The sequence below is a fragment of the Anabrus simplex genome, chromosome 3 (assembly GCF_040414725.1).
Source record: "Anabrus simplex isolate iqAnaSimp1 chromosome 3, ASM4041472v1, whole genome shotgun sequence".
Classification (NCBI taxonomy): domain Eukaryota; kingdom Metazoa; phylum Arthropoda; class Insecta; order Orthoptera; family Tettigoniidae; genus Anabrus; species Anabrus simplex.
Window position 1 is genome coordinate 67,865,092 of NC_090267.1, and position 23,705 is coordinate 67,888,796.

General features: G+C 38.9%; 2 protein-coding genes across 2 annotated transcripts in view; both read right to left on the reverse strand.

Annotated features, from left to right (window-relative positions):
• LOC136865972 (serine-rich adhesin for platelets) overlaps nt 1-23,705 on the reverse strand; it is a 211,432-nt gene that overhangs the window by 172,864 nt on the left and 14,863 nt on the right. Inside the window, exons 2-3 of the mRNA XM_067142550.2 lie at nt 12,757-12,837; nt 4,639-4,740 (exon numbers count right to left, since the gene is read on the reverse strand). The gene's annotated coding sequence lies outside the window, so the exon portion shown is untranslated. The remainder of the gene's footprint in view (nt 1-4,638; nt 4,741-12,756; nt 12,838-23,705) is intronic.
• The window catches only part of LOC136866656 (trichohyalin), a 185,328-nt gene continuing 172,748 nt past the window's right edge, over nt 11,126-23,705 (reverse strand). Inside the window, exon 16 of the mRNA XM_067143774.2 lies at nt 11,126-11,229. Within this exon, the coding sequence (XP_066999875.2) occupies nt 11,126-11,229 (104 nt within the window). The remainder of the gene's footprint in view (nt 11,230-23,705) is intronic.

Sequence of the window (23,705 nt, forward strand, 5' to 3'; positions counted from 1 at the left end):
ATTTGCTCTAAATCTTAACTGCGTATTTTATATTTAAAAAGTTTAAATCATAACAAAATACACTTCTACAGTAGGACATTCACGAAAAATCAATATTTACTTCTTTTTTCAGTGCATGAAAAAACAAATCACTAAAATTGATTTTTAAACATTATAGAGAAATATGTTGGTAAATAATAAATCATACAGATGCAGTGTTCATTACAAATTTGATTCATTTTCTTCACTGTCACTTACATATTCCTCTAAGTCATTAAAGTTATCAGAAGGCACACAATCTACAACTTTCCTCAGCCACTCTAAATGTTCTGGAGTCATAAACTTGAGCAGAGACAAAATGTCATTCTTTTTTACCAACTTCAGTCCAGGAGGTAACACTCTGTTTAAGTGTAAATCCTCTTTACATTCATTAAGACTTCTTTTCTTTGAAGAAAAACATTAAACGGCTGTGGTAATGAGCAACTGTAAGTTTCACATGATTAACAGCGGAATGTCCCCTGCAATGAAACATCATGGTTGGCCATGACAAAGAGCTTTGATACCACATGCCACATGCCATGTTCTCTAGACTAACAACTTAAACACCATATGGAAATACTTGCCTCTAGTTCCATCTAGGATGGTCGGAGACAAAATATTTTATTTATGGATATTAAAACAGACATCGGGGATTTAGAATTCATAATGGGTGGACTAACGACTTAACCCGCCTTAAGTTGTTAGTCCACCCATGTCCTACCGGGTTTCACCCTCTCCCTACTATCATATATCACGCCATTCATTTCATCTCATTAACTCCTCTGATGAGGTTGATGTCAGGAAGGGCATCCGGTCAAAAACCCGCCACGCCAGATTCATCTCACCTCATACCGATCCCGTAGGGAAACGGGACAAGGGTTGGACAAACAAACAAACAAAAGCGATACTAGCGAAAATTCGTGATGCGATAAGTGAGGTATTTTTAAATACATTTAATATGATGAGAATCAGGACTTTGAATTTGCGATGCGGGAAAAATGTGTTAATGGGGAACACACTAACAAGGTTTCATTGTAACAGAAAAGCACAAACAAGTTCAAGTCAGATCTATAAATAATGGACAATTGAAAGGAACACGTAACACACACAAGTCAGTGTGGGGAAGAGGATAAATAGCAAGGAAATACAAAAGGACAAGAACAATCTCCACATCTGCATACTCTGCTGCCTTCAAACATCAATCACAGATCTTCCACGTCCGTTTCTTCTCAAGCCCCAACGAAGCTCGTTTCTAATTCCTGCCTTCATCAGGAGGGCGGGCTTCAACACTCATCAAGGGGCATTCTTGTCAGATCTTCAGTCTTGATGTAGGAAGTACAGGACAATAAGAAAACCAGACAAACACTTATATTGACCTGTTCGGCTCCTTTTATCTTTCTTATCTTGTTCAGTGTTCCTAATCTTTTACCACCTATATTCAACTTTTATCTCTTATGTCTCTTCTGCTTCCCTTTCAGCTCACACCATTTAGTGTATTTAAAATATACAAGAAAGATGTTAGAAATCGAGTTGAAGGGAAGGAGACCTAGAGGAAGACCGATGGGTAGATGGCTGAAAGGTGTAAAGAAGAGCATCGAGGCAAGAGTTGGGAACAGGACGACAGTGACAGAAGAGAAGTGGTGGATGGACAGAAAACAATGAAGAGGCTAATGTTCCTAGCAGACCCAGCCTGTGGTTGGAAACTGCTCCAGATGATGATGATGATGATATGATGATGATGATGCACATCCTTCTATTTAAGAGGTATAATGTCCAGAAAATATTCAAAGAACAGTTCTCTAACTTCAGCATAATTACAATCACACTGCCACTACTTCTACACAACAAAAACATACTGTTCCCTTGACAATTTTCATAATACTGAACACACTTCATATCAATTGAAAAATGCATCAAGCTTAACAGAAAATATTTTTTAAGCGAGAATACGTCACAGCAAGCGTTGCCACTCTCTGGTAGCACTTAATCAAGTGAGAATACATCGCAGCAGGAGTGAATTAATAGTGATAAGCAGTACAATACCAACATTACAGCAGTGTAGCAACTTATGCCACACACTGTATTTTAAATGTTGCAGTTGCATCAAAAGTAGATCGAGACAAGAGGAATCAGAGAGAAACCAAGGTAATGGTAATAAAGAAGATGGGAGAGAGAAGGAAAAGAACAATAAAAATCAAATACAAAGATGATGAAATACGGGGAATTCCGAGTCTTTAGGAAGTAAATTAATGGAGATATTCAGACAGGGCATGGAGGATGTAAATTTGGAGATGTTTTTAGTTGCTTTTAGCAAGGAATATGTAATATTTGTGAAACGAAGGAGGCTAAAAAATTATGTAAAAGGCTTAACACAAATCTATTAAAATGCATGCAGATGAGACCTGGCTAGTAAAACTCAAACAGAAGCAACAAACATGAAATTTCTGAGAAGCATGTAACAGCACACAAGAAAAGAGAACTGAAGAGAAATGGAAAGAATAAAGGTGGAAAAGCTGAGTAATAACACAGATTGACACAAACTGAGATGATTTGGACATATTAAATAGATGAAATGAAGAAAGAATGCAACAAAAAAATCTATGCAGTTACAACTAAAAAAGGAAAGTTAACGCAAGTGTAATAGACTAACATAACTTGGAAACAATATTCTCTAACCCATGGGTAAATAATGCAAATATCGCTGATTATTATTATTATTATTGTTGTTGTTGTTGTTGTTGTTGTTGTTGTTACTTGTGAGGTGTGGCTATGAAGTTGTTTACGTGTATTATTATTATTATTATTATTATTATTATTATTATTATTATTATTATTATTATTATTATTTAGGTAGTTCTGTCCGGCCTTTATTTGGTATAAATCACTATCGTATTATTTGTGAGGTTATATCATTAAACATCTGCTGTATATACTAATATGAGTTTATTTAATGTAAGAACACGTAATTAATAGTATATAATTTATTATTACCTGTATATATGATGTATAATCCACTGCAATATTGTGCAATACACTGTAATAAGTCTAGAACAATGCATGGTGTGACTAGAATTGTATGGAGAATTCTTTACATTGTAATTGGGCTGTTGGAGACTCTCGAATTTGCGAGAAGGCATGTTGTATTGCAAGCTGTCCACTTCATGACCGTATTGATGAATTCAAACGACAAATTATTTTAAAACACCACCTAATCAATACTTTACTTTTTGCCTTTTGGCAAAATTATAAAAACATTATCATAAACATGTATGTTTCGACCACCATAGGACCATTGTAAATTAACAGTTCAACACAACCTGGTACTAAAAATAAAAAGCAACTTTAAAGGAAGATAATCAACACAACAGACAATCAATAACAAACTTGAAGACTGTTATACACATCGATTTTAACATAAGCAAGATCAAACCACCTAGTGTTTTTACAAAAAGTGCCTAATTACAGACGTTTTAAGATTTTTTAAATATGTTCAATTAGAAAATAGTTCTTTTTTTAAATATTACCATAAATGCGAATTGTAATTTAAGTACCTGTTTACACACTGCATCACTAAAATCCCCCTCCGCTCCCCCCCCCCCGTCCAAAAATTTCAAGCGCTTTAACCAATAGTTATAAGTTCCCATGGGAAAGTAATTTAAGATTTTAATGTACTTACTAATCAAACTGTTTCTTCTAAGCTATTTAAAGACAGCTGAAGATGACCACTAAGTGGTCGAAATGTCCTGTATATGATAATGTTTTTATAATTCTGCCAAAAGGCAAGAAATAAAGTATCGATTAGGTGGTGTTTTAAATTAATTTGTTTAATATTTTGTTGAAGGCATGTTGTGTTACATTCTTCTAGAAACCTGGCCAGATAACGCATATAAAGAGGCAGTCCTGAGGATAGATTGGAGTTGTTTTAATGAGACTTGTGTGGAAGCCATGTCAGCCGAGTGTTTGAAATCAAGCATGTGAATTGGTTTTGTTGGGTTGGTAGTTAACACGCATCTGTTGCAGTCTTCTTTTGATTCTTTGTACTAGTGTTTTGTTTTATGATGGCACCTTATTAGTGCGTGTTTGTAGAAGATGTAAATATAATTTGTAAATAAAATAGTGTACACAACTGACAGCATTTTGTGTGTGCGTCTTTGTGGATACATCAAAGTAAGGCTAAGGAAGACCCAGATTATGCTGGACTGATCTGATTAAGAACAGCACAAAGCAACAGGGGTGGTGGAAAGATGGGAGTCAAATGGAGAGGAATTGTATTTGACTTGACTCAGTGTCATTTGAAGAAGGAGATAATAATGATATAATCTAATAATGATATAATCACTTTGCTTAAGACTAACTTCACTAAATTCAGAAACAAGACCATCAGTGGCTAAGGAGCAAACGAACTCGGAGAACTGAGATTGAGTGCAGAGTCCATTTATGAAGATGGCACTGTGCTTATCTGTGTTTTTCCTACTATTGTTTCCTGAGCTCTATCATCCTCCTATCTTTCTCATCATTTACAATACTATATTCTTCCATGGGGAGTGAAGAGGAGAGGTGAAGATGAGGATAAGAGGTCAAACCAAATTCGTCTTCCTGTGATGCATAACATTCTCTTACCGATCAGTAGAAAATGATCTCCGATTAATTAGGCAGCTTTTCTTCGCAGCATCAGGACGATCCTTGGACCTGGTTGAGTAACGGATTTTTTCCTGCTCATTCCTATGACAGAAGGCAAATCAAAGGCCAAGTAAAGGGCAATTCTCTTTACAACATCTTCAGAGTGAGGCTGAGTATGCCTCCACTTTGTAATCTATTACAAGGTGTTTGGGATGTTTGGGATCTGGTTACGGCAGCACGGAAGAGCGGAAGAGGTTTAAGGAAGCAGAGATTGTTATCAGTGGGATACTGTGTAAGAGGGATACTGAATGGAGGGTAATTTGAGATTTAAATAAGACTATGGAAAGGGTATGTGGGGAAACTGGGAATGAAATTTGTAGTATGGGTGGGTAGGAGATAATGATCTACATTCAGATGGCCTTCACTTGAACCGCAATGGTACATATAATTTAGGAGGTTGGTTTGTAAGAGAGAGGGGAGACAGGGTGGACCAGGGAGCAGTGATGACAGTATAAAAAGCAAGATATCGAGTAATGATGACATAAAATTATTAGTGTCAAACTGCAGAAGTATCGAAAAGAAAGGAAAAGAATTACTGTATGTAATCTGATAAATACGGTATATATTTACTAGATATTATAATAGGAATTGAATCATGGCTGAGAAGTGATATCATGGATGCGGAAATTTTCTCACTGAACTGGAGTGTTTATCATAGAGATAGGTTAGGGACAATAGGAGGGGGAGTATTTATACTGCTGAAAGAAGTATTTGAAAGCTACAAAAAAGTTAAGGATGAGGAACACAAAATTCTAGGTGTAAGACTCATCTCTAAAGGCAATAGCCAACTTGATATTTTTGGGGTGTACAGACCTGGCAAGGCTGGCACTGACACTGATACAGAATTATTTGATAAGATAATCACCTATGTGGGGAACGATACAGAGAGGAATGTTATTGTAGCAGGTGATCTGAACTTGCTGATTGTTCTGGGAAGGGAATCCAAATGACAGAAAGCATGACCAACAAATGGTGAATAAGTTATTATGGGAAGGACAGCTGAATCAGAAAGTGATGGAACCAACTAGAGGGAAAAATATTCTAGAAGTGGTACTGATAAAACCAGATGACCTCTATAGAGAAACTGAAGTGATAGATGGCATAAGTGATCATGAAGCTGTCTTTATCAGAGTTAAAAATAAATGTGAAAGAAAGGAAGATATTAAAATCAGGAGTATTAGGCAGTACCATATGGCTGTTAAAACAGGCATGAGGGAGTTTTTAATAACTATGATCAGTGGTAAACGGTAAATAAAAATGTAAACAGACTCTGGGATGGGTTTAAAGCAATTGTTGAGGAATGAGAAAATAGGTTTGTACCTTTCAAGGTGGTAAAGAATGGTAAAGATCCATGACTTGCTCCGGGTGATTTCCCAACAAAGGAGTAGTGCTACTAAAATGTTGCAAACTTTTGGAGAGGAAAACTTGGGAGTAAGGAGACGAAATGCTCAACTATGTGGTGTCAGTGGTTTTGAGCTGTCAGTGGTGAGTTGGCGTGGAATGACATAAGCAGAAGAATAAGCTTGAGTGCAGCTTTTCAAAGTAGGAAAGATCATAGGAATTAAAGAGGACAGATTGGGGTAAATATTCATTTATAAGATGAGGAGTAAGGGATTGGAATAAATTGTTAAGAGAAAGGTTCGATAAATTTTCAAGTTTGTTGAAAATATTTAAGAAAAGCTAGGTAAACAATTATAAATATATGTAAATATGAGATAAACAATTGATAGGGAATCTGCCACCTGGGCAACTGCCCTAAATGCAGATCACCGATTGATTGATTGATTGATTGATTGATTGATTGATTGATTGATTGATTGATTGATTGATTGATTGATTGATTGAAGGTAGTTGAGTTATTCTAAAACCCTTTCTTTCCTGCAATTTTCAACATTACACCTGGTGCCCTTGTCTTTGTTTCGAAGGTGGCTGCATATTTTACAAGTGACATGGCAGAGCAGCTGATAATGAAACTAAACCAGATGACGATTCAAGAAAAAATCATCATGCTTTAACTAGTAATGAGAGATTACAACAAAAATTTCCAATATTTCCAGCAACACAAAATAAAAAATATTGGCATTATCATTTTTATTTTTACAATAGTTCACAAGAAGTTGGTGTGTGAAATGCAGTGTAAATCAGACATGTGATTATACTAGCAACCATTATACTGGACACTAGATCAATTCTCTGCAAAAATTTTATATCGCCCCCCCCTCTGGAGTATAAAATTTATTTTGCCCCCCCTTCACTCTTCCTTCCTTCTATCCCTCTTACCGCTCATTACACTGCACAAAAATCTGGCTCACAAGAACTACTACTTTTTTTTTTCTTTCTGGCCATTAGAGACCACAATAAGCAACAGTTACACATTGTTAGAAGCTTTCTTTGCAGCCCAGTATCGTTGTACTCTCTCTCTGGCAGCCTGTCTCCTTTCTGCTGTCCACCCGCTGTTCTTCTTCACGAAAGCCCTTGAACTTACTGATCTGGTGTCGGTACTCGGTTCTGTTGACAATGTTTCCACGATTTAGTCTAAATTTTCAGATCCTTCCTGACCTCCCTGAACCACTTATCACATGTTAGGTCTACTATCAAGTATGGTAAGAAAATTCTTAGTCAACCGCTTATCTTCCATTCTAACCATAGAACTTGAGTCGTTGCTTCTTCATGGATTCCGTCAGATGTTCGGTTTTTTGATAAAGTTCCTCTTGTCCTCGCAATCTGCATCGTCCAGCCATGATCTTTGAGCTCATTATCTTTTGAAGGATCCTCCTCTTCAACTTTTCAGCTTCTCTCAGACCAGCCTTTCCAGTAACTCAGAGGCATTCACTTCCATAGAGACATTCAGGTTTAATCACCATGTTGTAATGTCAGAGTTTAGCTTGCATTAAATTGCCTTTTTCTTGTACAAGTTGTTTGTCCTGCGAAACGCTGTGGCCATCCTATCTCACCTACTGCTGTCAGCTTCTCTTTCATTAGATCCCATCTACATAATCTCACCGAGATATTTGTAGCTGTTAACTGTTTCAATCTTACAGTACCTTGTCTTTAGTTGTTGGGGAGCAGTGGGGATATTAGTCAAGTATTTTGTTTTTTCAAAGCAGGTCCCGAGTCCAGCCTTTCCAGCTTCTTGTTTCAAAAGATTTATCTGTTCTACAGCTGTATCTGTGTTTCTAAAAAGGATAGCTAAATCATCAGCAAAAGCTAGACAGTTGATTTTGATACCGTTCTTTGAACCTCCAATGTATACTTGGGCCAGTAAGCCTATCTTGTTATTTTTCCCATTCAAGGATAACCTTCTCCAACACACAATTAAAGAGAGTGGGTGATAGTCCATCCTTACTCCTGTTTTAACTTCAAACTCCTTGGAAAATTCACCCATGAATTTTACTTTAGAGCAGGTGAGAGTTAGTCTGCTTGATAATTTCTGTTGTTTTATCATCCGCTCCAAATTCACTCAAAGATGTCAATTAACACTTCACGTTCAACTGAATAGTATGCTTTCTGGAAATCTACATCTTTTGAGGTGTACTTTCCATGACTCTTTCCAAACTCCATATCTGCTCAATGTATGATCTTCCTTTTCTGAAACTACCTTGATATTCACCAAGTTGGGATATATTTGCTCCACTAGTCTGATCTGAGGGTTTATGAGAGTACTTTATAAGCTATACAGAAAATAGAGATGCCATGATAATTGTTGACATCTGCTTTTCACCTTTTTTGTGTAATGGGTGAATCAGTGCCGTTTTACACTCATCGGGGATCTTTTCATTCTCCCAAATCTATACCAATTCATGGTCTAATGCCTGGATGGTTATTTCTCCACCACCACCACCACTTCGAAAATCAATGACTGGCGGGTGACTGAAGAATGCATGGGAAGTGATCACCACTACATTATTTGTCGTGTCCTTCCTAAAACTCCACAGATGAATGCTACATCGTATAAACCAACACAGTGGAATAGCGAAAGTATGGATAGAGAGAAATTTCTTGCTGTCTTAAGAAATGAAATGGATAGTAAAACAGAAGTTGTTATTATACAGGGAAAGAAGCAGCTGAGAAATGTGTTGAACTCACCAAGCAGTTTATTTGGAGAGCATGTGATCTGTCCATGACTCATAATACATTACGAAACAGGAAGCGTTCAGCGTATTGGAAGACCAAAGAAATTACTGACCAGAGAAGACGTTGTCTGTGACTTAGATGGAGGGCACAGAGAGCACGAGTCAGCCAAGAAGATACGTCACTCACAGCTGAGTATAAGCCGGCGAAGAAAGAACTGAGAAATGCTATTAAAAAGAGTAAAGTCGACAAATGGTGGAAAATGGCTAAGGAAGTGGATGATGACCATTGGATTTAGGATACAAGATCATTATGAAGAAACTTGGAAGTTTCTTGACTTCGATCATGGACTCAAATATAATGAAGGATATTGTAGACACATTATTCCCAGATCATCCTGAGAGGTCTGATGACGACGATGATGATGATGATGTACCACTTTTTAAACCAGAAGAATTGACGAGAGCGATTAGCTCTCTTAGAAATAAAAAGGCCCCAAGTACCAGATGGTATTCCAGCAGAGATACTTAAACTGATAGCAGATTTTTGCCCACATCTACTGTTGAATGACATGTGTATGTTTGTCCATCAGAGGTCAGCACTAATCATCCCCGGTGGAAGGGGAGACTGAGTGAGGCGTCTCACCGGAGTCAGTGATTTACGAGACTTGAACGACTGTGGGTAGATGTGTTGAGTTTGGTGAGCTACATCATGGATCACAGTGTCCTATGTGTATGTATGCTGTACAGTGTAATTAGTTCAGTGAATAAATTAGTTATGTAATGTACATATGTTGGCTTTCCCTTTGCACTTAATGATAATGAAGTACATTTTGTGAACTGTGGGAAGAGTTCGGCCTCGTTCAACATGAGTAAACAACTCAAACACGAGACCGAACATCTACAGCTGAAAATGTACAATAGCCGCCTGCTATCGAGGGTTGTTAGTGTTCAATGGAAAACAGCTCGGCTAGTTTTAATAAGCAAAAGGAAATCTGGAGGCTACAGGCCTTTACGTATGCTGGATACTGCTGGGAAGGGATTAGATAAACTTCTGCAGCCTAGAATACTTTCAGCAGTTCAACTAGCTGGGGTCCTCTCTGATCATCAACATGGTTTTCGACGAGGACATTCGACAATCGATGTAGTGTGGGAAGTGTTAAATACAGCGAAAAGTGCACAAATGGGTAATCATCATTCTCGGAAAGTGACAATTCTTGTGACTCTGGATGTCAAGAATGCTTTCAACTCGGTAAGGTGGAATGACAGGTTGGAAGCGCTTCAAGAAACTTTCAAAGTATCTCATGCGCATAATGAGAAATTATTTGAAAGATCGTACTCTAGTATATCACAGAGAAGATGGGCAGAGAGTGAAATGGCTCCCAGCTGGTGCAGCACAAGGGTCTATCCTTGTGTATGATGGATTGTTGAGGTTAGAGATGGTGGAAGACACGACACTAGTGGGCTATGCTGATGATATAGCTGTTTTGATAGTAGCTCGAAATTTGGAGCTGGCTCAGTTTAAGGTAAATCAAGTGATGCAACGGGTAAAAGATTGGATGGCAAATCACAGATTACAACTGGCAGATCATAAAACAGAGACAGTTCTCTTGACAAGGAAAAGGATCACGACCATTATTCCAATGTATATTGGACAAACAGTAATCGAAACATCTAGAAGTAAAAAGTACCTTAGTGTGACACTTGATACTAAACTTACATTTTGGGATCATATCAAATGGGTGGCGGATAAGGCGGTGAAAACAACGATTGCACTGAGTAGATTAATGAGCAATGTTAAAGGTCCAAAGTCTAGCAAACAACGACTTCTGATGTCGATAGTTCACTCGACACTTCTGTATGGTGCTGAAGTCTGGGATGAATCTCTGAAGCTTGAAAAATACCATAAAGGATACCTGCAGTACAGTGGAGATCAGCTTTGCGTATTACAAGTGCACATCAGACAGTATCCGAATCTGCGGTTCTTACGGTAGCAGCAGTAGCACCTATTCATTTACTTGCCTTAGAGAGACAGGAAGTCTGGCAAACTCAAGGGGAGCTCGGAAAGAAGCGTGCTCAGGAGCTAGCTTATAGGCAATGAATGAAACAATGGCAGCAAAGGTGGGAGCAAGGTCCTCGAGGAAAATAGACTAAGCAGCTGATACCATGTTTAGCCGATTGGGTTGCACAAGCTCATGATGAGGTTAATTTTTATCTTACGCAGCTCTTGGCGGGTCACGGATACTTCCGGAAATTTCTACAGAGCGAGTGATTCGGCGAGTATTTATTGCAATGATGTTGACGATGTACTTCACACATTTTTTGTACGTTACCATTGGTCAACACAGAGAAGATATTTAGAAGCTGAGCAAGGAGAATTGACGGCAGAAACTATATTGTGCAGGTGATGCTACAAAACCAAGAATCTTGGGATCAGGTAACAGTATATGTAGAAGGCATCCTGCATCAGAAAAAGAGGAATTTAAATGCTCATGAACAATAAAGCAGAAATAAAGGAAGAAGAAACCTGAGAAATTAGCACGACACCGCCCTGAAGTAATGCAAGAGCGGTTCCGTGGCGGAGATATACGTCGTGGGAAAAGGGTGTGTGGGTTTTAGTGAGTAGGAATCTCACACGCTTTGTTACGATCTCCTTTACGTATATTTCCTACCTTCGCATGCTGCTTTTTCTCTGACCATGCTGCCGCTGCTTCACTCACTGTACTGCTCTGCTCACCTGCTGTCTGCTACTCCACTCAACACGTGACCTGACGTCATCTTCTTCTCCACGCATCGGCCTTCTCCTCTTGCTGTGTGTGCTTGTGCTAACCTCTGGAACATGCTGGCTTTCAACTTCTCTATTCTTCTCAACGCTTCTATACCGCTTTATATTCTCGGGCTCCACCTCTCTTGGGTTGTCTGCCTTCAACTCAGAGTGATGGAGCACCGAACAACTGTGCTAAGTTTATATAGTCATTACCAGCTGTACTATAATTCTTCAGATTATTTGGTGAGCAAGACCTATTATAATGTTATTTTGACATTAGATTCTTCATTGGGCCATGTGCCTCGGTTGAACTTTGCTTTTGTCAGCTTATTCTGGCATCGAACTAATATGCAAGACTTTATTCCTACTTAATATTTTCAAACACGAACTGTACTTCGGACAATAGAACTTTGATCTCACATTATCTGCTTCCTAGGACCAATGCTACTTTCTGCAATATAAACATCCCGAAGCGTAACTACGCCTGGCAAAGAGAATCCTTTCCCCAGTTCGATCCCTACTTCCATTCCCCTTTCCTTTCTTTTTGCATCTTCTTTTCTTTTCATCTTTAGGTTCCTTCCTTTTATTGGAATTTTATCACTCTTTATTGTACACTTAATACTTATTCATTCAGTTCTTGATGTATTTTTTGATATTCTATATTATAAATGTGGCACCTTTTCCTTGTCTGCAGAGGTTTCCTCTATGTATTTTATTGTCTAATAAACACTTGTCTGGCATTTACTATGTTGCTGAGAAATGTTTAATTACTCATTTATTTATTGTTAAATATGTATCTTATTTATGTTGTCAACTTTTGGTTTTCTCTTGTCCCTATATTTTTCTCTTGGCCTAGTTCCTTCTCACCGCACGTTTCTGTTGTTATTGTTCAATTATTATTATTGTTATTGCTATTATTATTATTATTATTATTATTATTATTATTATTATTATTATTATTATTATTATTATTATTATTATTATTATTTATTGTGCTTCTTCTTCTTCTACTACTTGTATGCTTAATCAATGTATCTACTATCATTATATCTAAAAATTCTCATTACCCTACATACTATGACATGAAGGTAACAGCTTGTGGAGTGTAGACCCTCACAAGTGTCTCATGAAAGATTTTCCACACTCCCACATAAAAAAATATTTTTTTTCTATTTTTTCTTTTCCCTTTTTTATAGCAACTTGAAAATTAAGATACTCTACCTCTGCTTGGATGGGGAGGATGAAACACTGCTTAATACAGACTGTGCCTCAGTCGTAGTTCTAGCCTTCGGTGATTTTTTCCTGCAAAAAAAGGAAATGAGGAACAAGTATACATTTCTGAGTCATTTCACTCAGTTCATACATTTCTCTACTCACACTAAATATTCTTTTAATAATAATGTTATTGGCTTTACGTTCCACTAACTACTTTTACGGTTCATGGAGATGCAGAGGTGCAAGAATTTAGTCCTGAAGGAGTTCTTCTACATGCCAATAAATCTACCGACACAAGGCTGAGATATTTGAACACCTTCAAATACCACCAGAATGAGCCAGGATCGAACCTGCCAGGTTGGAGTCATAAGGTCTCAACCATCTGAGTCACTCAGGCCATCCAGAACATTCTTTTCTCAATCTCAGGAAGACAAGAGTTTAAAAAACTAGGATTCAAAATCAGCAGAAATAAGATGCTGTAGTTGGCTTAGTGATGACCAGGAAATCTGAGACACATTTGGAAATGAAGCAGCTAACTTGACAGGACCAGAAAATACTAGTCTCCAAGCCTCCACTCCAGTCTCCAAACGACAAGAAGAGATAAAAATCAGAAATGAGGAAATTTGTCAACAGCTTTCTGTAGCAAACGAGCTAGGCAGTATACACTGGTATGGGCATATAAAAGAATGGTTCTTGACAGGAGACCAAGAATTACTTTGGACGCGGTGTCCATGGCAAAAGACTAAAAGGAAAGTCTGGAGACATCTAAGAAAAATGACTATTGGGAGATCTGGTCATGAAAGATGCAGGATGGCAATAAAAATGTCATGCTTCTCCACAACATGCTCTCAGATGTCTTTTCTGTTCAGCAGTAACATCTGCTCACTCTTATTTTAAAATGTTTTTACACTAAGAAATACAAGATGGATTTGGTAAGCCCTTTACTCTCATAGCAAAAATTTTCATCATAGGTAAATAAACTGCAAGTCCTTGGAAGACAATAGATGAGTAAGCCCATCACTCTCTTTGTTATAGGCCTAGGTCTAGTATGAAAACAGTTGGCAAAACAGAAAATAAATCTACAGTACCAAATATAGAATGCAATGATACCCCAGAGCAAAACTTCATCCATGAACTCCTCATACAGAGAGAAGAAATAACGTTATAACAATAAAGTCCAGAAATGCATAAATCCCGAGTTATATGAATAAATGATAAATTTTATATTCATTGACAAGTGAGGTTATCCTCAGCCATTACAACAACCATAAATTGGAAAAGTATTGAATAATGAACACGAAAAGAAAAAAAAAAAAAAAATGTAAAATATTTAGTGAAACATAATAGTTTAAAATCTTGAGTCCTTGATGACAATTATATATTTATTTGGCTTAATGCCGCACCGACACAGACAGGTCTTATGGCGACGATGAGATAGGAAAGGACTGGGAATTGGAAGGATGCGGCCGTGGCCTTAATTAAGGTACAGCCCCAGCATTTTCCTGGTGTAAAAATGGGGAAACCATGGAAAACCATCTTCAGGCTGCCGACAGTGGGATTCGAACCTACTATCTCCCAGATGCAAGCTCACAGCTGCGCGCTCCTAACCGCACGGCCAACTCGCCTGGTGATGACAATTATAAAAATATGCAGAGTAAAACCATTGTCTTCTCATTCTTTGCTTTGCCATATTCTTGTAATTTTTTTTGTAAAATCGCCTATATCCATAATATTACAAGAAGCCTTTTGACAGACAGTACTGGAGAGAACATTGCACGTGCTATTGCATGTTATTGCCACATTCCTACATACCTTTCTCTTTCCCTTTGCTTCTCGCTCACTTGTTCGTTCGTTCAGACCGCTGTGTTCTGTGTACGTAACTCAGAAGGGAGGTTTGGCCACTCTGAGCAACACAAGCTGGCCAGCAGGCTCATCTCCATGTCAACTGCAGTGGGTGCACCCTTGTTTCCATGGGAACCATACCCTCCTCCTTCTCCTCCTTCTTCTTCTTCTTCTTCTTCTTCTTCTTCTTCTTCTTCTTCTTCTTCTTCTTCTTCTGCTTCATCTTCTGCTTCTTCTTCTTCTTCTCCTCCTCCTCCTCCTCCTCCTCCTCCTTTGTTTTGCCTCATGACTGAGGCGTCATGACTATCATAATATTCAGTCCTCTAGCCGATGAACCATACTCCGCCATTCTTCCCTATCTAAAGCTTTCAATGTGGTTGCTCTGAGAGAACTCTGTAGGGGGCCGTTCACCATGTCAATCCATCGCGTTGGTACTCGTCCTCGTTGTCTGGTTCCCTGGACTTTACCTTCAACAATCAGCTTTTGAAGACTACCATCTCAGCGCATTATATGTCCAAAGTAGCGTACAATCCGCTGAGAGACCTTACACGATAGATAAACTTTTATCTGAAGTTGGTTCAGGATTGATGTGTTCGTGCGATGAGCTGTCCAAGGAATCCTTAACATTTTCCTTCAGCACCACATTTCAAAGCTTTCTATCCGTTCACGATCACGTTTGAGGATGGTTCACGTCTCTGCGCCATACAAGAAGACTGAGAAGACTAGAGAATCAACAAGCTTCTTTTTTGCATTGATGGTGATGTTATTATCTTTCCAGATCTTCCGCAGACGGATCATTGCTACCTTTACTATTTCAATTCTTCGCTTTATGTCATCTTTGGAACCACCAGAATTGGATAGTAAGGAGCCTAGATATACATACTGATGTACAACTTCACACCCTCCAATCTGTTTGATATGTGGGCTGATGTTGTTCTTACGATCAACAATCATGACTTAGGTTTTCTGTCGATTTAGGCGTAATCCAATTTCTAGGCTTGCTTCCTCTACTCTCTTGATCAGCTCTGTCAACTCCTCTTCAGATGATGCTATCAAGGTGGTGTCATCAGCAAATCTCAAGTTGGTGACCTTGCATCCCCCAATGGAAAACCTTTTGTCCCCACCCAGGCAGGCAGTAAACAGACCTCCCTCTAAGAACTGTTAGAACGCATCTTTCAATATTACAACTATAGTTGAATGACGCTAAAACAATGTGTAGCATGAAATTCAATGAATCTAATTCTTGATGCATTATCTTATGAGTTATTATTCATAGAATATAAGAGGCGAACAAAAAGTTTCTGTTCTGATGATATAGATGTTGATTCCCATTGTGGATGTGAAATATTTGTTCCGAATGAGTAAATTTATAATACCAAGATAAATGGTCCGTTATTGGGCGTTATAAATTTTTCAGCTAACTCATTTCTGGTGGCCAGCGTTTCGCCTCCGTATGCTAGACTGGCCTCATCAGTTGGTACCTAGCAAACCTACCAAGACGCTGGCTAGTGCATACTGTGGTGGCCACTGTGTAGACTAATTGTAGCCACTGGCAGTGCCAAGCAAACATCAATTTTTAATAATGAAACAAAGTCTCTCATAGTGCATTGGCACTGCCGGTGGCTACAATTAGCCTATGCAGTGGCCTCCACGGTATGCACTAGCCAACGTCTTGGTAGGTTTGCTAGGTACCAACTGATGAGCCCAGCCTAGCACATGGGGGCGAAATGCTGGCAACCAGGAATGAGTTAGCTGGAAAATTTATAATGTCCAATAACAGAACCATTTATATTGGTTATTATAAATTTACTCATTCAGAACAAATATTTCACATTCTCTATGGGAATCAACATATATATCATCTGATGACCAAGCAGGCATCAATTTTTAATAATGAGACAAAGTCTCTCATAGTGCATTGGCATTGCCGGTGGCTACAATTAGCTTATACAGTGGCCTCCACGGTATGCACTAGCCAGCGTCTTGGTAGGTATGCTAGGTACCAACTGATGAGCCCAGCCTAGCACATGGGGGCGAAACGCTGGCAACCAGGAATGAGTTAGCTGGAAAATTTATAATGTCCAATAATGGACCATTTATATTGGTATTATAAATTTACTCATTTGGAACAAATATTTCACATTCACAATGGGAGTCAATATCTATATCATCTGATGGCCAAACAGGCATCAATTTTTAATAATGAGACAAAGTCTCTCATAGTGCACTGGCACTGCTGGTGGCTACAATTAGCCTACACAGTGGCCTCCACGGTATGCAGCCAGCGTCTTGGTAGGTTTTCTAGGTACCAACTGATGAGCCCAGCCTAGCACACGGGGGCGAAACGCTGGCAACCAGGAATGAGTCAGCTGGAAAACGGACCATTTATATTGGTAAGTTTCTGTTCGAAGGCCGTACAGTCCTGAATCGGGATGCCAATCAGGCAAATCACCGTGAGCATTGAGGCACTCATCCCACCAATGAGATTCCCACGTGGTAAAACACTGTGTCCTGCTGCTTGAAGAAGTTAGTAACTGCCTGTAGCACATCCTTATCCGACAGGAAACGTCGACCCTGCTTTTTGAGGGAACCAAAAGAATGAAAATCACACGGGGAGAGATCAGGACTAAAGGCCTCATCCACCCCCACTTGTTGTAGTCCGTAATGGATGCCTCCCAAATCGACTGGCATCTCATGTCGAAACGCGACTTGCATGGAACTTGGTGCACCTTTCCACAACAGTGGTTTTCGACAGACATGCTGCACTATACAAAGTCTTCATTATCTGATGGATGTCCACTGGTGTTTGTCTTTGGAAACCAAGAACAGAATAACAGCATATTGGTCCTGATTGGATGCATTTGGTAATAACATCGCCATAGTTCACATGGCCGCATTTAACGCACGTATCTCGGCTCAACACAACTGCCACACTAATTCCTTTTTTTTTTTTTTTTTTTTTTTTTTTTCAAGTTGCTTGAGGAAGTGGAAAGGATAGTAAATATACTCCATTGTCGTAAGGCAGCAGGAATAGATGAAATTAGACCTGAAATGGTGAAGTATAGTGGGAAGGCAGGGATGAAATGGCCTCATAGAGTAGTAAAATTAGCGTGGAGTGTTGGTAAGGTACCTTCAGATTGGACAAAAGCAGTAATTGCACCTATTTATAAACAAGGGAATAGGAAGGATTGCAACAACTATCGAGGTATCTCATTGATTACTATACCAGGCAAAGTATTCACTGGCATCTTGGAAGGGAGGGTGCGATCAGTTGTTGAGAGGAAGTTGGATGAAACCCAGTGTGGTTTCAGACCACAGAGAGGCTGTCAGGATCAGATTTTCAGTATGCACCAGGTAATTGAAAAATGCTACGAGAGGAATAGGCAGTTGTGTTTATGTTTCGTAGATCTAGAGAAAGCATATGACAGGGTACCGAGGGAAAAGATGTTCACTATACTGGGGGACTATGGAATTAAAGGTAGATTATTAAAATCAATCAAAGGCATTTATGTTGACAATTGGGCTTCAGTGAGAATTGATGGTAGAATGAGTTCTTGGTTCAGGGTACTTACAGGAGTTAGACAAGGCTGTAATCTTTCACCTTTGCTGTTCGTAGTTTACATGGATTATCTGCTGAAAGGTATAAAATGGCAGGGAGGGATTCAGTTGGGTGGAAATGTAGTAAGCAGTTTGGCCTATGCTGCGACTTGGTCTTAATGGCAGACTGTGCCGAAAGCCTGCAGTCTAATATCTTGGAACTTGAAAATAGGTGCAATGAGTATGGTATGAAAATTAGCCTCTCGAAGACTAAATTGATGTCAGTAGGTAAGAAATTCAACAGAACTGAATGTCAGATTGGTGATACAAAGCTAGAACAGGTCAATAATTTCAAGTATTTAGGTTGTGTGTTCACCCAGGATGGTAATATAGTAAGTGAGATTGAATCAAGGTGTAGAAAAGCTAATGCAGTGAGCTCACAGTTGCGATCGGCAGTATTCTGTAAGAAGGAAGTCAGCTGCCAGAAGAAACTATCTTTACATCGGTCTGTTTTCAGACCACCTTTGCTTTACGGGAGCGAAAGCTGGGTGGACTCAGGATATCTTATTCATAAGTTAGAAGTAACAGACATGAAAGTAGCAAGAATGGTTGCTGGTACAAACAGGTGGGAACAATGGCAGGAGGGTACTCGGAATGAGGAGATAAAGGCTAATTTAGGAATGAACTCGATGGATGAAGCTGTATGCATAAACCGGCTTCGGTGGTGGGGTCATGTGAGGCGAATGGAGGAGGATAGGTTACCTAGGAGAATAATGGACTCTGCTATGGAGGGTAAGAGAAGTAGAGGGAGACCAAGACGACGATGGTTAGACTCGGTTTCTAACTATTTAAAGATAAGAGGTATAGAACTAAATGAGGCCACAACACTAGTTGCAAATCGAGGATTGTGGCGACGTTTAGTAAATTCTCAGAGGCTTGCAGACTGAACGCTGAAAGGCATAACAGTCTATAATGATAATGTATGTATGTACGTATGTTGTTTTACGTCGCACCAACATGGGTAGGTTTTATGGCGACGATGGGACAGGAAAGTGCTAGGAGTGGGAAGGAGGCGGCCATGGCCTTAATTAAGGTTACAGCCCCAGCATTTGCCTGGTGTGAAAACGGAAAAACACGGAAAACATTTTCAGGGCTGCCGACAGTGGGGTTCGAACCAACTATCTGCCGAATACTGGATAGTGGCCGCACTTAAGCGACTGCAGCTATCGAGCTCGGTCCACACTAATTCCCTTGCCTACATGTACGTGCTTATATACCTGCATCAGAGCCGTGCTGTGTTGCATGTCCGCTGCAGCAACGCCCTCAAATGGAAACCTTTTGATCACGTCATATATAATGTTTAATAATCTTGTTATACTGGCTGAGGGGGACATCTACAAAACTGGATTTGTGGACTAAAGTGGCCCAGAAGACAGGCTTGTAGGGTTGCTCAACATGGCTCAAATATATCTGTCAGAATGGATGTCAGAAAGAAAGAGAGAGAATCAACTACAGTTCTATGAAGATTAGAAAAGAAAACAAGAGTAACAACTAATGTTGTATGAGCTTCGCACGTGTCTTATGACTTCTTATGCTTCGCAGCTTCGAAAGGAAGCACTCGTTGAGGGGCCATCACTGTGTTTTTGCTGTTACGTCTTCCTTTCAATGTTCCTATTTTTCTATTTAAGGCAATGACAGGTCAGAGAAGAGAGAGAGAAAAATAGAAACAAAACACCCAGGAAGGACATTCCAGAGAACATTAATGAGTAAAAGGAGTGTATATGTGAGAACTTACAGAAGGCAATAGTAGTCAGTCCCCAGTATGTAAAGATAGTTAAGGAAAATATCCAGGTAGAGGAGGTGAAGTACTGATATTTACCTATGACAATGAAATTATTTACAAAACTTGGAAGCTAGAAAAGCAGCTGGGATTGACATGATTTGTGGGGATTATTTACAATAGTTGGAAGCTAGAAAAACAGCTGATATGAAAGATTTCTGGGGATATATTAAAGGAAATAATGAGTTGCGATATAGTGCCATATCTGAAATATATTTATTTGAGTACTGTTTGCATGAAGGAGCTATACCAAATTAATTGAGAGTAGCTATACAGATGCCTGAGTGTACAAAGAAAAGGGTGATAAAGACAAAGCCGACAAGTACAGGCCAGTCAGCTCAACATGTGCTGCATGTAAGCTCTGCCAAAGCATTCTTTCTGATTATATCAGACACATTTGTAAAATGACCAACTTGTTTGATAGAAGGCAGTTTGGGTTTCAGAAAGGTTATTCCAGTGTGGCTCAACTTGTAGGATTCCAGCAAGATACTACAGATATTTTAGATTCAGGAGGTCAAATGGACTGTATAGCTTTTGAAGCATTATCTGATTCTGTAACGAAAAAAGGAAGTCCTATAGGGCAGTATTATTGGATCTTTATGTTTTCTTATACATATAAATGATATGAGTAAAGAACTGGAATCAGATATAAGATCTTTTGCAGCTGGTGTTATACTGCATAGAGTAATAAATAAGTTGCAGGATTGTGAGCGACTGCAAAGAAAAGACCTCAACAATGTTATAAGATGGACAGCATGATGGTAAACAGGATGAAAATTCAGGTTGTGAGTTTCACAAAGAGGAAAAGTCCTGTCAGTTTTAATTACTGTGTTCACGAGGTCTAAGTAGCTCATGGGTATCACTGTAAGTACTAAAGCGTTAATATAAGGAAATATCTTCATTGGAGAAATCACATTAACGAGATTATACATGAAAGATATCTTCATACGGTTATGAGGGTATTTAGGGCTTGTAGTAAGGACGAGAAGGAGACGGAATATACATCTCTGGTAAGACCCCAATTAGAGTAGGGTTCCATGTATGGGACCCACACCAGGATTACTCGACTCAAAAACCAGAAAGGATCTAAAGGAAAGTGGCACGATTTGTTCTGGGTGATTTCTAACAAAAGAGTAATACAGTAGAACCCCTATTTAAGATTTTTACACGGACCTGATATTTTTAACCTTAAATCGAGATTTTAGTAGAAAGCACTCCTTTTCCAGAGATCTTTGCCTGTATTGACATAAATGGTACCAGCATACATTATTTACACAGTGACAGCAATAAAACAAGGAGATATCTACCCTACACACTGTACTGTAGTTATGGTTTGTGCTTCATTTTGACAGATTTTTGTCCGTGACTGCAAAACCACTTCGGTTTAAAGTTGTTTTTATACCGTTATACTGTACATGATTTTCCATAGAAGTCGGGAAATATACCAAACTCGCACAATAACACATTAAAATCAGTATGAAACAGCAATCAGTTTGTTTAAATATTTTCGCAGATGTTCTCCAAGCAGCAGCTTACTCATTAGCACGTGTTTTCTAATTCCAATAGACTGAATACGCATGTTCAGTTTCATTCTTAAAAATCGTAATGGTATCACTCCAGAGGCTTGTGGCAAACATTTCCATTTTCTTACTTCAAACGACGTCACTTAACCTAGGTTTACCGCGCACGTATTATAGAAACATATTTCAAGTTTCCTGTAGAATAATGATAACATTTTCACTATAAATTTACATGGGAACAGCCTTTCTGAAATTTAATAAGATGCGAAAGTAATAACCTAACCACTGAAATTAGTTATGCACACCACTGTATCTTGAGAAGGAGAAGTATCACGTTCTTACTTTATTTCATTACATAGTATTAAAATGAAGCAATCATTTAATTCACCCTTTATTTCTAAGGAGTTAACCACTTATTGCAAAAAGTTGTTATCCTGATGTTTGTTTACACCAGTCAGAGTTGTGACGAAACCTCAGGCTCATTCAAGATCAACTCGCTCGCACATAGCGAGGAATAGATACGGAAGATGATTGATCGCATTCAGTATAAACGCTGGAGTATAGTGTATGAATCAAAGAAAATGAGTATGAATATTGCTAACGGATAACAAATAACACGTCCAAATCTGCCCGTAATAACGGATGAAACAGTATAAGAGTTGTCATTGTAACCGAAGTATATTGCACAGATTAATATAGGAATTTTCAAAGATTATAATAACATTGTCATTAAAACAGGTTCTCTTCTACTACAGCGGCTGTGGTCGGATGTGTATCTGAGTCCGACATCTCACTTTAGCTGTAAGTGTCCGTGTTCTAAATTCCTCTTCCGCCTTGAATCATCCTTAGCAAGCTTATGACGTCTTTTTCATAGGTTCTTAACCCTAGAACCGGCAATCGTCACGATCGCGACTCATTTCCCTGTTATTCAACCGGCAGAGTCGCTATTGAGATGCATTACGCCAGCACTGACTAATTTCGAGATAGCGCCTTGACACTCAACATCTTTATGACATACCTTGCATCATATTGAAGAGGAAACTCTACTCTATAAATACACCACAATTCTGAAGTAGTTTAGTGTGACAGAGTGTGCGGTATACACATGGAAAGACGAGAACGCTTTGCAGACGGTCATTCTGTTGTGCTTGCTGTCGTTGTCCGATGTGCATTAGCTTTCGTGGCGCAAAATGAGTGAATTGTCAGGGAAGTAGTGAAATTCGTAATTGTTTGTTTGATCTGGACGGCGAAGGTGATAGTGACGTACTTTTAGAAGGAATTGACAATGATGTTGACAATAATTCGTCAGGTAGTGGCAAGTTATATGAGCCTGGGCTAAGTGATTTCGACACTGTTATTGACGATGATGTGGAACACAATGAACCAGCCACTGATGATAATGATAATGATGGTCATGCAGTTGACAAACAAGAACCGAAGTGGAGAAGAGTTTATCCTCCAGAGCCAGAAATAAAAGTGGAAGAGAAGTTCAAGGTTCGAAAAGCAGGTATATGAAATTGCCCTCCGAGGAGCAGTCCTCCTCTAAGATATTTCTATTTGTTTTTCTCCAATGCTATCCGGAATCTTTTAGTGACTGAAACTAATAAATACATACGCACAGGAAATTATATGAAATAAAACGAATTCCGGAAATATGGGTCCGTATTCATGTCTGCAAAGATGGGTTGATGTTAAAGTATAAGAAATGAAAAAAAAAAAATCATTTCTCTAGTTATAAATATGGGTCTGAACCCTAATAACAACACTGAAAAATAGTGGTACACTTCAAAATCGCAAATAACTTATTTCCATTTTTTTCTAAAGTCATGTCACTCAAACATTTCGACAGGAAAGAAATATTCTATAACCTGTTGGTAATTGTAATTTTTGATGCCTACATACTCTATAGTTTGAACACCGACAAACCCCTTGAACAGGAGGAATTTATGGTTAGTATTGTCGAAGGTCTTGTAGATGAAGAAACTCTTCAAAACATTCCACCTGGACCCTCAGGAGAAAAGGGACATCAGCTGGTACCCCTCCCAGGAAAGAAACTGCGGTTGTGCCCTGTCTGTTCGACTGCAGAAAAAAAGTCACGCACCCACTTCTTGTGCCCAGGATGTAATTGTAATGTCCATCAACAGTACTACCATAAATTAGAACATTTTTGGAGGCCTATGAAAGCAGGAAGAAAAATGAGCCACTTCGAAGGTAGC